Genomic DNA, 14,888 nt, shown 5'->3' with positions numbered 1-14,888 from the left:
TGCTTTTAAAGGATATTCTGAACATCTTCATTCCTTTCTTTTAATGGCTACCACCAAAACGTTATTAAGTAGCAGCTGGTGATTTTCAGCTTTTTGACTTTTTGCTGATCTTCCCAGAGTTAAATGTACAAACATGTCTATGCTGATTCCAACCTACAAACGTAGCCAGTTCAACAGTATACTCTTAAATAATAATTACGCATCTGTAAATGAGGTCTGGATTTTAGACAGCAATATCCATATGTAAAACAAAGTCATATGCAGCACTATCACAGACTCCAGAGCGAACAAATAACTTACTGTCTGGAAGTTTGCATCTTCTAAATATCTCCATGAGCTCATCCACTTGAACAAAGGGACCCTGAATTGTTACCCCCCCCCCCAAAAAAAAAAAAAAAGAGAAAAAGTTTAGAACATTATTTTCAATAGAGTGATACACACTGTGGTTCTGTTAAAACAGAACCTCTTCTACAACTTCGTCAAGTTTTCAGAATTCATTAAAACAAACCTGAAAACAAACAGGAGGTGGCAGGAGCTTCATGAGGACTACAGCTGCCGGTGGAACGGGAAATACACCACCCGGGACAGGATGTAAACCTGGAGCTGTGGGGAAAAAACCTGTATGAAGCCACTGCAAGACAGCTAGACTCGAACTGCCTTTGCAGCACTATTATTTGATGCAAATAATTACTACCCTGTCACTTTTGCCTCTACTAATTACATATTGTTTAGTCAGTGATCTGAGGTCTATAAGCAGTGTGTGTAACAGCTTATTACCATTTACCAGACCTCAAACTACTTATATTTATTTCCATGTGACCTTAGTATTCAGTAAAGTACATACGCCTTTAGCAAGCCAATTAAATAACAGCCTAAAATTTAAGTACGCGTTCAGATGACTGAAGACTAGGAAAGTCTCTGTGATTAGGTTTGCCAAACACAGAGGTTAATAACTTGCTGCCAGGTGAAATATAACCACTTCTGACTGAACATCTGACTTACGTGCTAAGTGCCTTGGCTGAAATGGAATCATTTGTTGAGTGTCTGGTTTGGGGTATTCAGGTTTTCTGTCTACTTCGTCTTTGAGAACAGGCACGATGGAAGGTGCAACCACAGGGTCTGGAATTATAGCTGCCAGCTTGGCACGGGAGACATCCTGCAAAAGCCAATTAGAGAGCACTGAGCTTGGCATGATCATGTTGCTGGTTTAAATTACAGAACAAAACATCTCTCCAGACCAGTCGCTTATTCTCACTTTGTCATCATTATCATTTCAGATGTCCTCTTAGAAGGCCATCTGGGCAAAACTTGCACATTTTCATCCAATATTTTAGTCCTGCAGTGTCCCAGCTGGGAGTGGAAACACTTGGTTTTGTTACTGAATGGGACCATGTTTGTCATTTTTGAGTAGGTCCTTTTTTTGGGTTAAAAAGATTTAGGCGAACAGGTGCAGACCACTAGGCCTTCACAACTATGATTTCTCCCTCATTTCATTCCCTAGATTGCTTTAGCTGGAAAAGAAATAAAGCATAAGGCAGTCAGCAGGTGTGCAAAGCATCAGTTCAAACAGGATTATGTTTTGGCACATTATAAGCAACAGAAATCAGCCTGAGGGCTAAATCACCTTAGGTACGCACCAACTCGTGGGCGTTTATCAAGATGTGTTCCTGGCAGCACACCTGGAGCTTCAAGGTAACTTTGTCCCGACTGCGTTAAGAGTATTCAGTGGCTCAGCGTGACTCTTATTTCCACCTATCTGATCATTTTACAAGTGTGTGAAGACCAACAGTTCGGCTGCTTTGCTAACTTTAATGACTTCTGTATTTTTCCAAAATTACTTTTCTGTGTAAGAAATAAACGGCAGCTGAGGCCCTATTTTTGAGATCGGAACTGAAGGCTCTCTTCCTGTTCATACAAATGGGAAACAGCAGTTCCTCTAACAACAGAGCTGCTTCTGCTTCTCTAGCAGCCTATTTTACACCATGTTTGTTGTTTTTTTTTTAAATAATAAAAAAATCATTATTTGATTCTATTCTAATGGTTTCCGAAGTGTTACGGCCTTCCACATGACTAAAATAGAAGTTAAAATACATGTGGTCAGAAACCTGATGGAAGACCACCAGATACGGGTCCCTGGCCTAGACTTAAAATTCCAAATAGTAGCACTAAAGCATTTTAGCCATAATAAACGACTGAAAAAAAGCAGGCAGCCACTGATCCCTATGGATAATTTTCCTCAGCCACTTGCAGCAGTCACTGGGACTGCAGCATGCTTGTTCTGATACAGTTCTCAATGAAGCGAGCGGAGTTTTGCCGGCTGGAGTGGAAGGGCAGCCTGCAGCGTTTCATACAGATGAGCTGGTTCTACAAGCTTCCAAAAGAATTTTGGTTTTTGAAGGGGCTCAGGTTTAAGTCGGAGGCCTGCAGCTGAGTGGCGACGGCATTAACGCATCACCCTTTCCACGGGAAGATGAGGGGTAAATAGGAACACAGAAGCTGCATCTGTTAGTCGTGTTCCTGGCTCCTTTCTGCCCTTGGCCCACAGTGCCCGGCACTCTGCTGGCCAGCAGGACAAGGAGGAGGCGTCCCAGGCCTGCTCTACCTCTTTTCTATCAAGGGAAAAAAGTGTAAAGCAAGTGCTAAACAAGATACTGCTTCAGTTTGCTAGGACTGAAAAGAATAACAGTAAAATGAAGCGCTCTTACCCACTTACCTTATAACCAAGGGCCTTCAGTTCGCTAGCAGAGCAAGGGTACAAATCCATGAACTTATACCTGTCTACCAGCAGAGCTGTTTCTTTACCCTCATATTCTTCCTTGAATGCTGTAAACCTCCGTTTTTCAACTTTCAGTATACTAGCTAGATCACCAATGTTACTTTCAAAAGCTAAAAACCGAGCCCAGATCTCCCTATAAAAGAACAGATAAATAGAGAGTTGCTGAAGGAGACTGAATTACTGATCATGACCCAATTAAAAAACAGATGAGAGGAGAGATTGAAGGAGGTGATCTGGGAACACATGACCACTTCTATTATTTACTTTAGATGCATCTATAACATGCATTACCTTCCCAGTGCCTTATGTATTTCTGTAGAAGCTTTCAATCTAGTGAATTGTAAAGGCCTTTGTTGTGGAAAGGAAGGGATTAGAAAGGTGTAAATGACTTCAGCACTCGAAGTAAGTTTTTATCATCGATGTAAGATGCACAAACTTTACTCATCCCGCTACACAGAATCTCACTCTGATCCTGATATGTGAAGGACTTTTCATATGATTTGGTTCCTTGGCACAGACTACCAAAATCTAGCAGGCAAGAGCAATACACTGTAACACAACAGGCAGCACTTGCAGAATTTTACATTGCTCCAAATATCAGAGTTACTGCTTATTTCTATGTGGAAAATCTCCTACATAACTTAAGCAACACCTGACTGTATTTCTGGACTTGATTCAACCTTCATTTTAGCTCTGGAGTTCACCTTCGAGGAAGATTCAGCTTTTAAATTCTTGCTTTTTCTCACTTTTAAAATGGACATAAAAATACTTCTCACAAAGCATCAGAATTAAAGTGCAGAATGAACGTGCACAGCACTGTGATGTTTGATTTCTCAGTTTTGATGCCTATGTCTACCAGAATAATAACGGTGAACACTTGGACTGCTGAGGGTTTGACAAGCGTTTTTTCAGCAAAATAAATTTTTAGAAGTAGTAATGAAATTGTGGCGGTGAGTGGTTAAAGCAAGCCTTCTCTGGTTCTTTCCCTATTTTATTTTCAGTTGGCTGGGAGCTGTTCGGCATTCTCCTTAATAAATTCCTGAGTCGCCTTCTCTAACATAATGCTCCTAAAGATGGTCTCAGCTCCCCCTCCCATCTACCCAACGCACACGTCTGGTGAGCGATACACATCATTAGCCACGCCACCGGCTCACACCACGGAATCCTCACTGTGCAGGAGGGTTCTGCACTCCATCCCCAACAGTCCTGTGTCAGTGAGGTTTTAAAGGCAATAAATTAACAAACTTCACTGCAGGTGGGATGGGGACTTCCACAAACCTGCCACGGTTGTTACTGTTTTAGACACCAAGAAGAGGGGAAGGAACATATGTACCTAATTTTGGCCTGCTGTTCATTTTTCTAATTTCTTTGGGGTGTTTGTAGTTGAAAGGGGTTATGTATCTTTTTTAGTGTAGTGAAACTGCTTTTGCAGACGTACCCAGATTTCTCAGGTGGAAGGCTCCCTGAAGTTAAAACACGTTCAAACAAAACTCTTGTATTATTGTCCTCTTTAAAAATAGAAAGAAAAAAAGAAAAATCACACTGAGTAAAATATATTAAAGACAACTTAAAATCATGTCCATTCAAAGAAATGTTTACATTGAATTAAACGTACAGCTGACATTCTGATACCTGGATTTGAATTTCAGTAAGTAGAAAAAAAATCTGAACGCCTACTGAAAACTTCACCAATGTTAAATCCTACGGTGAGTTTGTTATTTGAAAGTTTACTTTTGTTGATAGCAACAAACCCATCCTAATACAAGTTCTTTTGTAACAGCACACCTACTGCTTGGCATCTCTTCAGGTTCTCTGGGTTTTTTTTCCATTTTCTTTGATTATCATAAAGGCATATCTCAGTAATTTTACATTTGGCCTTTCCATTCATTACTTTCCTTTTAAATATGCTTGTACATTTCTCAGAAGTCCTCCCAAAATCACTAGACCTGGTTCCCAGTGAGCAGTCAGCCTTTGTACATTACCAGCTGGGGGAATGGAGTGGTTTGGGGGGTTTGTTCTTAAAACTGCTACCTTCTGCCCTGTCTCTCTCGCCGTCCATTTTACCACGTCTTACATTTACAGGAGTTCAGAGATCAATTTTCTTGGGTTTTTTTTTCAGTAAAGTCAGCTGGGTTGCTAAGACAGAGCAACACATCCGCAAGTTTTAAGGTATTTTTTTCTGTTGGCAGTCTATGGAAAGGCATTGCAAATATTCACATAGAGTGAAAATAATTTCTTGCAAAGTTAAATATACTTTCACAGGCCAAAAAAAAATCCCTGTTCACAGGAGAAAAAAAAGCTCTAAATCTGTTCAGACTTTCAGAGCCTGGGGCAAAAAACCCCCACACCTATTGTGGTCTGACAGGAGAGACTGACGTGCCTGGTGCCTACGGAATGCACTGAGAGGGACAGAAGATCCCGCAGCGCAGCGCTCCCAGCACCGGCGTGGAGGCTGGCTGACGAAACAGAGCTAGCAATTTGTAATAAACCCCAGACTGTGTTACACCTCTGTGTTCTTCTGCTACAAATACTGAGCTAGAGTATTGAATGCTTTAAGAAATGCCTGAAGAAATCAGAAAATCTAATAGGTACCTGGCAGAGAGGACTGGGCAGAAGAGCAGCCTGGGACAAAGCGCTCTTTCCCCCTCTTCTCTAATTGCCTAATTGTTTAAACGAAACATGGACCAGGACAGCTGGACGCAAAGGTCTCTGCCAGGCCCTGCTCCCCGCAGCACCTCACAACATCGCTACTGACTCCTGCATCAGGGAATCCCACACAGCGACCTGCTGCTGCCCCGCCAGCCCCTGCCCAGGGCTCCTCAGCCCCCCGTGCCGTGCCTGTGCCCTGCTCTCTGCATTGCAAACCAGCTCCCCTGGGACTCCCATGTTGCTTTTATACCTTTCTTATCTCACCTATTTGAGGAGAGCGAGTTTAAATTAATTCTAGTAGAGACCAACTAATCCATCGCTCCTCTCACGCTGATTTCAACCTCCTATAGACCTTTTTTCCCCTCAATGTACTTCCCACTGTGCAACAGATGCTGTAAAACTGCTGCAATGCAAGTGAGTTACAATTCGGAAAGCTCACTCTATTCAGTAGAATCAGGAGCTAATGTCACCGTACTTCTGGAACTTCAATAAGGACAAAAAAGCAGGTTTTGTTTTCAAATTAATTGCCGAGTTTCATGAAGAGGCTTCATTGCTCTTCAAGAAGACTCAAAACTAAAATACAAAGAACTTGGCCTGAACCTAAACTCGCTGAGGAGGCAGACCGATGCATTAGACCTCTCAAAGCTTAAAGCTTACCATTAAGGTGAGAAAGGTAGTCGATATATGCCAGTACATATTCTGGAATGTCTCCATATTTTTTCAGCCCTAGCTCAAAAATCTTAAAGGCCACAGACTTATCCTGCAAACATTAGAAAAAAAAATAAAAATGTTATTAGCTTCAGTGAGCTACACACCCTCCTGACACTTAGTATCAAATGGAACACCTATGATTACCTTACTACAATAATACTCCATTAAAGCTGCTGTAACATAGACGTGGTGGCGGGTCCGGGCATCCTCCCGTGCTTTCTTAAATATCATTCTTCCAGATTTTATGCCTTCTGCTCGCCTTGCAAACTTCATATATTGGATATAAACCTAAGGTGCATATTAATATTTATATAGCATCAGTACTAACAAAGAATACTAGGATATAATAAAGTTTTTTACTATATCTGAAATAATCTTTACTCACAAAACACAGCTAGTAAGTCACAATAGAAAAAAGACTGTTGTACCTCTGTGTTGTTTTGCTATAAATACTGAGGCAAAGCTTTTTACATACTTTTTCAAAAAAATGGAATATACCCAAGACCGATCCCTTGAAATGCTAACAGTTAATACACAGATTTTTCAAGGAAGGGGAGGTAAGTAGATGAATGTAATTTACATAAGCTGCTGCCTTCAGAGAACTAGAGGCTTACTGTAAAAATGGTATCTTTCCCATAAAGTGAAGACATCCGCAAGGCTAAAGAACAGTCCAAAGGCCTGACGAAGCTTTTTACTGTACGCTATACAATCCAAGATACAAATTATCCTGTCTGCAAATATTTATACCCAATCAAGGAAATAATGAATGTGCTCTTTAATTCAGTGGCCAATTTGTGATTTGCATTTCTTTGGGATTTAGCTTTCCTTCACTCTGAATTAGATCACAAATAACAGCATTCCTCAAACAGGAGGAACCGGTACACGGTTTCTCAGAAAATGCATATTTGGGAAGCGTTATGATCTGTCTTCAATGAATTGAAAGTGTCAGTAAATGGATACCTTTCCTCTGACACTGACCTGTTGTTTAATTTTAGACCTCAGACATTCTTTTTCCTTCTCATGTCTATTTATAAACTAAATAACTTTTTGAAGGCAGGTTACTTCTCACACCATTTGTTCAGTACCACCACAGCTGGCACTACAGACAGTGTTGTTTACTATGTAACTTAAGGAGATGTACACAATACTCTTTGATACTTACATGGCGCATTACAAATTAATTTGCAAACTGTATGTACACAGGATGGTGTATTTCTATGCAGAGAAGATAATGGGCAAAAGCAGCATGTTTTTCATGAGTTAAGGGAAGGAAAGTGAAATCGTAGTTGAGCCAACAGAACATACACCAGTTCTTACGAGCTGTGTCATGAAATCTTTAATGCAACTTCATTGCTTGTTCTAAGAGATTTTCCAAGAGAGACAGAGGAGAAAAGTGCACATGACAGTGTATCTAAGTGGATTAAAGGCTATAATTATCAACCTTGCTGAAATTTTAATCTAATTCTGTCATCTCAGTACTCCACCCGCTCAATCATCCTTGTGACCCAACGAACTCCTGTAAGTACTTCCCCATTCTTTGTGCGTGCTCAAGACTATCTATAGGGATGTGGAAAAACTCAATACTAAGGATCATCTTACCAGAGTGGGATCAATGTCTTCAATCGCCAGGAGCCGGTTATATATGCTGTGCACTTTCTCATACTTCATTCGACTCTAAGTAAATAAAAGGGAAATACAGGCTGCTTGGTGATACTATTATAAATCACCTGTGAGAATGCAAAAATCAGTCTGAAGAAAACACTCAATTTTTTCCATTTCCTTTTTTCCCCAGCTGAACACTAGGTATGGTAGTCCCTACACTCAGGTGCATTTTCCGTCTTGTGCAGTCATTTCTTTACTTCTCACATTAATATCTCACTAGTACTTATGTACATGATGCTTTTCAAGAGTCTCTGAAGTCTTTTTCTAATTTAGGAATACCGCAGCAGAACTGCCACTGTAGGTGTTTGAGATAAAAGGACTGTTTACCTCTATCTAAAAGTAATGTGCAGACAGCTTGGAAAACCAGCTTCTTTGCTCTCCAACTAATTCATTGCATTCCCTGCCAGCTCAGCCCTCCCAAGTTGTATTGTGCAACCCTAAAAAAAAGTCTAAATAGCTAGTACACTTGGGATACAAGAGGCTGCACTGAAAGCCAAGGAAGGCTTTTCTTTTTAAGGGCAAAGGGGTTTTTGTTTTTTGTTTGTTTTTTTTCCTGTGGTCCTTGGGATCTTCCTGGACCTCCATGGACTCTCCCATGTTATAAGTGGGCAAAATAAATCCTGCAGAGGACCCCATAGTCCTCATCTCATCATTGGGAGACAGCCTTTATTCCTGATGGTTCACGTGCAAACCCAACGACTGTTGAAGCATTACTCGTGGATGCTCTGCAGTAAGGTGGCAGCCTGGGTAGAGATTCCCAAGAAAGCTGCAGTATGGGGCATGCCTCCCATCTTCCGTCACAGCCGTGCAAATACAAACATTAACCCCCCAAGAATTTGTTAGGAAAGGTGTTCTTTATCCCCATTTCAAGTGAAGAGGCTGATGCTCCAGTAAATGTAAATCTATCAGCCTTTCAATTTCATAGTAATTTGAAAAATATAGTCAATATTTAAGTGGGAAGACAACAGATTTTCAAAAATTTTGTAGCTCATACAGTGGGCCTTTCCTTTTCATTTTGTCAGCTCAGTCTCAGAAACACTGAAAGAGGTAAAGGCTAGAAGAATCAGTAAATTAATTCTACCAAATTCTGTGTATTCAGTATGTTTCAAATAAATGACATTATTAATGGGAGATGTCTTTGGGTTTTAACATCAGTACATCACTATTTTTGCTCACCTCTTCATAATCTGCATATGCAAAATAAAGAAGCATATTCTTCTTTAATAAAGTGCTGATCGCTCTTTCATAAATATTAGCAGCCTCATCACTGAAAAGTTTAGCATTGTTCATGTCCTGTTATAAAATAAGTATGATAATACAATTGTTCAGCATCTGTGACAATGACGGCCAAGCTATGGAATATTTTCTGTGTGTGAAAAGTCCCAGGGAACTTCCATGCAGTGCTCCAATAAAGTGATAATCTCCTCCCCAGTACTTAAGGAATCACAAAATCAGGCCAACCCCAACCCTCATCCCCCAGACCTAAAATTGGCCAACACTAAAATAGTTTTTCATAATTCTTATTTCAAATGCACGTGTTTATTTCTTAAAACAGCCCCGATTTTAAAATTCTGAACATGCTACAGCTTATGGTGTTAAATGTTTTCCACACCCCCCTCCTTGGTTCTTAAGTAATTGAGGAAAAATTAACAGTACACCATGTCAAAGTAATGAAATAAGAAAGGAAGCCCACGGCGATGTGCTTACCCCTTTTTCAGCTAGCAGTTTACTAGATTGCTCGAGGTACTGTGCAGCTTCATACCAGATATCTGGGTGATGTCCCAGAACCAAAAGGCATTGCTCATAGGCAAACATAACTGGGGGGAAAAACCATAAGAAATACTCCTTGTTAGCGCAGAAATGGTACCATCTTGGACGACGGAAGTATGAAATACAAACCCCAGCAAATAAATCAGACAATATTAACACTAATTTGCTTTGACTACAACAAACACAACTGCAGTTCTTTTTTATTGCCAGGAACTTTATAGAATCATAGAATCATTTAGGTTGGAAAAGACCTTTCAGATCATCAAGTCTAACCGTTAACCTCGCACTGCCAAGTCCACCACTAAACCATGTCCCTCGAGTGCCACATCTACGCATCTTTTAAATGTCTCCAGGAATGGTGATTCAATCACCTCCCTGGGCAGCCTGTTCCAGTACTTGCCAACCTGTTCAGTGAGGAAATTTTTCCTAATATCCACACCAAGCCTCCCCTGGTGCAACTTGTGGGTGTTTCCTCTTGTCCTGTCGCTTGTTATCTGGGAGAAGAGACCGACCCCCACTTGCCTACAACCTCCTTTCAAGCAGTTGTAGAGAGCAGTAAGGTTCCCTGAGTCCCCTCTTCTTCAGACTACACAACCCCAGTTCCCTCAGCTGCTCCTCATCGGACTTGTGCTCCAGACCCCTTCCCAGCTCCATTGCCCTTCTCTGGACATGCTCCAGCCCTCTACATCCCTCTTGCAGTGAGGGGCCCAAAACTGAACACAGGATTCAAGTTGTGGCCTCGTAACCACTAAAACCTGCCTCCCCTACAGAGGAAGAAGCAGAACTCATTCAAGAACATCAGTCATAAAACCCAGCTGTGATCCACTTGTTTCCTGACCTCCAACGAAAGCTGAGTGGCACATGACTACAGCGCTGTCCCCCACAATCCATGTACTACTTTCAGCTTGGCTTGAGCAAAAACGGAAGAGTAGTTTAAAAAAATCACCCACACAATTCAAGAAACTTGATCAACTTCTGCTCCAGCGTGATCCCTGAACACTAAACCACGTCGTGACTTATGCTGGAGGTCGTTCGCGGAGTTTTGCATAAGAAATGCAATTCTTTATGCCCTAGCGCAGTACCTATTTACCTCTTTTTGTTATGAGAGTTTGGTCTTCTGTACGCAGAGGATTGCTCTTTTCCCACTGGATGTATTTCTTCCACATGTCTACCTGCTGAGCCTCTTGGGGGGTATTTTGGGGGGGGACAGAGGGGGCATTGCGGTCCAGACCTTTCATCACAGTCTCGTATTCCTGAAACAGAAGCATTTGTGAGCAGCAGATTTAAACACACTAAACACTTTGGTTACGCTTTATAAAAACCATACAAATGTTTTACCATACCCAAACTTTTTACTCTAATGCACGTTTTTATTTGAAAATAAAACCAAGTTTAATGCTAGTTTGTAGAATTAAATAGAAGAAAGAAAAGTCAAAAGAAGGTTGTACCTTTGCTACACGTCGTGCGTTCATATAGTCTCTACTCCTGTCTTCAATCATCTTCTTCGCTAAGTGAATATTGATGCCCTGGAGAAGGGTGACAAAAGGAATTGGGAATGTGCAATTTCACTTTGGAAATATCGAATTTGACTTGATCCAGAAAAAAACTTGAAAGTGGATGCAAAAGTGAGCAACGAAGGACAGTTATTTTAAAAACTGATCTTGGAAGGTACTGCGTTTCTCCTAATGAACGTATGGGCAAGAACTGATTTATCAGAGAATAAACTCACTACTAAAACCCAACTGACCTGAAACACTTCAGTGTATTTTTAATTACTTCCAGCTTTCAAAAATACAATAAACTTTGCATAAACCTGCTGGGTGAAAGTGGAAAGAATGTATTTGTGGTTTGCATTTTTCCTTCTGAATCATGGTCAGCGCCTAGTCCGAGTCCCAGCTCCCTGCCTTGCTGCCGCATGCTGTTCACCAGGCGCAGACTGAGACAGCGTATGAGCAACTCTGTTTTCTTGGACAAGTAGTAACAGAGATTGACCTCCAAGCTCAAAGCTCTGACTTCTCTGCTCCTGATGTAACTGACAGCTTTTAAGAGAGATTATATTCAACATACACCCTGCCATAGGGTACCTTTGTCAGCTGAGACTCGAGACCTGTCACTGCAGAGAGTGCCAGCCCCCCAGGACCACGCACCGGTGCAGAGGGCGGTGCCGTGCTGCTAAGCAAGAGCAGCGGGGGATGAGGGGCAGCTGGGCGCCCAGGCGCAACCCACACCTCAACATCAGCAACAGAGACCCAGCCATGGGGTCCCAGGCATGAACAAAATCTCAAAGAACCACGCTTATGGCAGGAGAAGCAACCACCCTTTTGTTCACACCTGCGTCCAGGTAGATTTCGCTGGCGTGGCTTGCCAGGACTTCCGGGCAGGTGAGCGCAGCTTTCAGTCCTATTCCGGGCACCCGAGCTAGGTACTGACACGTTACAGAAACAAAGGTACCATCTGAACTCGTGCAAAGCTCTGTCTGGGATAGCTAACTGGGCCAGCTAGCACAGTCACCAATGCCCCCATTTAACCCAGGCCTGGGCTGAGAACGCAGCAATGCTCTCCTGGGACGCACTGCCAGCCTTGTGAGCTGCAGCTGTGCAGCTTTCTGAGCCAAAGGTTGTCACTTCTCTGTCTCACTAGGGCTGTTACCACTTTTGACCATTTGTTTAATTAAAGATACCGATGACCGACAGGCTGATACTGCTACCTGGTGGCTAGTGACTAGGCTAAAGGGAAGCTTGAGAGTACTTTAGTTGCAGCAGATAGCCAGTAACCTTTCCTACAGAGCCCTGCACACCCCCTCTGTGTGGCCGGGCTACCGATGGGGGGCACCGCTTCCCCCTCAAAGAGCCCTTCTGGTGAGGAGCATTTCCCTCCTTGTGCCAGGACACCGGCCAGCAGCAGCCCTGTCCCTCCAGACCGGCCTAGCCAGGGCAGGACACAGGGAAACCTGTGTCCCAGCAGAGCGCTGGCCCTCGGCTTCCAGCAGCTCCGAGCAGCCCGAGGGATGGGTCGGTGTTACAGGCGTCAGCCAGAGCTGCCTCAGCGGGAAGCAGGTGCCGCCCGGCCGCAGGGCAGGTTTCAGCTATCATTTTGACAGTCTCCCTGCATATTAACGAATGCAGTGGGAACCAGCAGTGACAGCCTTCATTTGCTATGTGGGAACGCAAGAGGCGGTTTACAGGGAAGTTGGATTGGGAATTTTTCTACGCAGGAGAAGACGCCGATGGGTATTTTTCCTAGCGGTCAGCAAGCTATCCCTGAATACCAATGGGCTGATGAGCTGTTACAGTACACACTCCACTCGTGGCTGCAGGTGCCCATAGCGAGTCCCGCAGTGGCTCTATTAACATCAGAGGTCACCAAGCCTATAACTTGCATAATTAGCAACAAAGAGGAATTGTCCCTTCCTTCCTGCTCAGTGCACAGCTGACCCACAGCATGCCAGCACCCGTGCCCCAGCTGTGCGAGGCAGGACAGAGAGGGCTGTATGAGCGCTCCTGCCTGATGGTGCTGAGCACCAGGGCATCTACCCTCAGTCCTGCATTCTCACCTCTGCTGACTGGGGTGGGTTAACAAGCTGTCACCCAATGTGTTTACAAATCTGCTACAAAGGTGCAGCTACAAATTAGCCTGCAAGGCCAAAGAGCTGAGGTTACGCTTGCTGAAGACGGTGTGGCAGCAGACTCACCTGAATTGATGCTGTAACGGCTTCAGGTGAAGGATGGCAAGATGCATTTTCTATGTACTTGAGACCATGTAAGTTAACACTGTGAAGGCAGTCCAAACCATCATAGCTGAACACCATCTCACCCTGCGCAACTGCAGCTGAAAGGAGGGGAGTGCCTCCTTGGGGAAGCAAGCCCTCATTGCCAGTGATCTGCTCTAGCTTATGTTAAATATTCTCCATCCTTGGTGACACCAATTTCTAATTCACTAGCAAGTCCACCGGGCCAAGTGAGAAAAGGGAAACTGAAATGTATCCTATAGAAAGACTTTTAAAATAAATTTAAAAATTTACTCAAGTACCTGTGGAGTTTTGCCACAGGTCTTGGTACATGCTGCACATGCAAAATGCATTTATATTGCTGGTCATCTCTTATACATAATTATTTAGTGGATACAGTTTGAGCACCATACTTGGTTATACGATTATTCTTTCTTTATGTCACAAACAAGTTTCATGTTCTTGATTACCTCTTCATATTTGTTATAATCTCTCCAGAGCTGTTCTATGTTTATCATTGGATTCACGCAACCACGCTGGTAAACCCTACGGACAGCTGTTATCCTCTGGTTTTCTGCGTAAGATCCTACTGCTTCTCTAAATAGTGGGGAGAGAGATTAACGTCAGCTATTACAGACCATAACTGCTATGAACATCAACATTACATTAACTGAGCTTAAAAAAATTCTTTCAAGGTACTTACACGCCTTTCAAAAAATTGATGTAATCCACCCAGATCTACGTGAGAGAAAATATTACATATAATGAAACCAATGTTTAGTTGTACTTGTTATAAAATTAGAAGTAAAATGTGTTTTGATAAAAAAACATACCTGGTATGACATGATTTCCATGCCAATCTTATCCAGAGCAAAATCATATGCCTGAGCCATTTTTTCTCTGAGGAAAAAAACAAACCACAAAGACCATAGAGCAAGCGTTTAGTATTTTAAAAATTCTTTATTTAAGAGTATTCTTTTATGCAGCAAATTCTAACCAAACACTGAGGTATGAAAAGTATCATTCAACAGCTGAGAGTACGAGTTAGCATTCAGATAGTTTTAAATTCTGCATTTAGTGTTGGGGCTTTTTTAAGAAAATTATTTAAATCTATTGGTGGCAACCTAGCATACTAACAGTTCCTGATCCTCCCCCTACCCCACCCCCCCCTTAAGCAGAAATCCACGTATACTATGCCAAGTTGAGAAGACAGAAAACAACTGTTCTCTACATCTTCTTAGCTGAAGATGTTTCTGTTTTTTTTCCTCAGAATTCCCCTAACCTTGTTGTAATTCTCCAGGAACACCAAAAGGCTGGGGCAATTAGGAGTAGCTCCCCTGTCTGGAAACTGCCCACAATCTTTCACGTGTTTTCTTATCCCCCCCCAAATGCAAAGTATTTCCCCCCAAATTTAAAATGTTCACAGATTATTTCCTTGGTCAAGTTTCAATGAAAACAGCTTTTTCTCTCTCCCACTTCCCTTTACTCAGACATCTTTCAGTACCTTACTACCTCCTTGACCATATTAACAGGAAAAATAGAAGAAAGTTAAATTAGATAAAAAGATGGGGGGAAGGGGGCACACTGATGCTT

General features: G+C 42.4%; 1 protein-coding gene across 2 annotated transcripts in view; it reads right to left on the bottom strand.

The window, feature by feature from the left end:
* Positions 1-14,888, bottom strand: part of CSTF3 (cleavage stimulation factor subunit 3) — a 50,820-nt gene that overhangs the window by 1,384 nt on the left and 34,548 nt on the right. For both annotated transcript variants that reach the window (XM_037402498.1, XM_037402499.1), the window contains 15 exons: positions 14,129-14,195; positions 13,999-14,033; positions 13,766-13,892; positions 11,017-11,094; positions 10,659-10,821; positions 9,506-9,615; positions 8,975-9,091; positions 7,736-7,810; positions 6,281-6,424; positions 6,083-6,185; positions 4,215-4,284; positions 2,714-2,909; positions 1,003-1,156; positions 509-603; positions 301-361 (listed from right to left, as the gene is read on the bottom strand). In XM_037402498.1, coding sequence (XP_037258395.1) covers positions 301-361; positions 509-603; positions 1,003-1,156; positions 2,714-2,909; positions 4,215-4,284; positions 6,083-6,185; positions 6,281-6,424; positions 7,736-7,810; positions 8,975-9,091; positions 9,506-9,615; positions 10,659-10,821; positions 11,017-11,094; positions 13,766-13,892; positions 13,999-14,033; positions 14,129-14,195 — 1,595 coding nt within the window. The remainder of the gene's footprint in view (positions 1-300; positions 362-508; positions 604-1,002; positions 1,157-2,713; positions 2,910-4,214; positions 4,285-6,082; positions 6,186-6,280; positions 6,425-7,735; positions 7,811-8,974; positions 9,092-9,505; positions 9,616-10,658; positions 10,822-11,016; positions 11,095-13,765; positions 13,893-13,998; positions 14,034-14,128; positions 14,196-14,888) is intronic.

The sequence above is a fragment of the Falco rusticolus genome, chromosome 10 (assembly GCF_015220075.1).
Source record: "Falco rusticolus isolate bFalRus1 chromosome 10, bFalRus1.pri, whole genome shotgun sequence".
NCBI classification, from domain to species: domain Eukaryota; kingdom Metazoa; phylum Chordata; class Aves; order Falconiformes; family Falconidae; genus Falco; species Falco rusticolus.
This window is presented reverse-complemented; position numbering and strand designations above follow the sequence as displayed.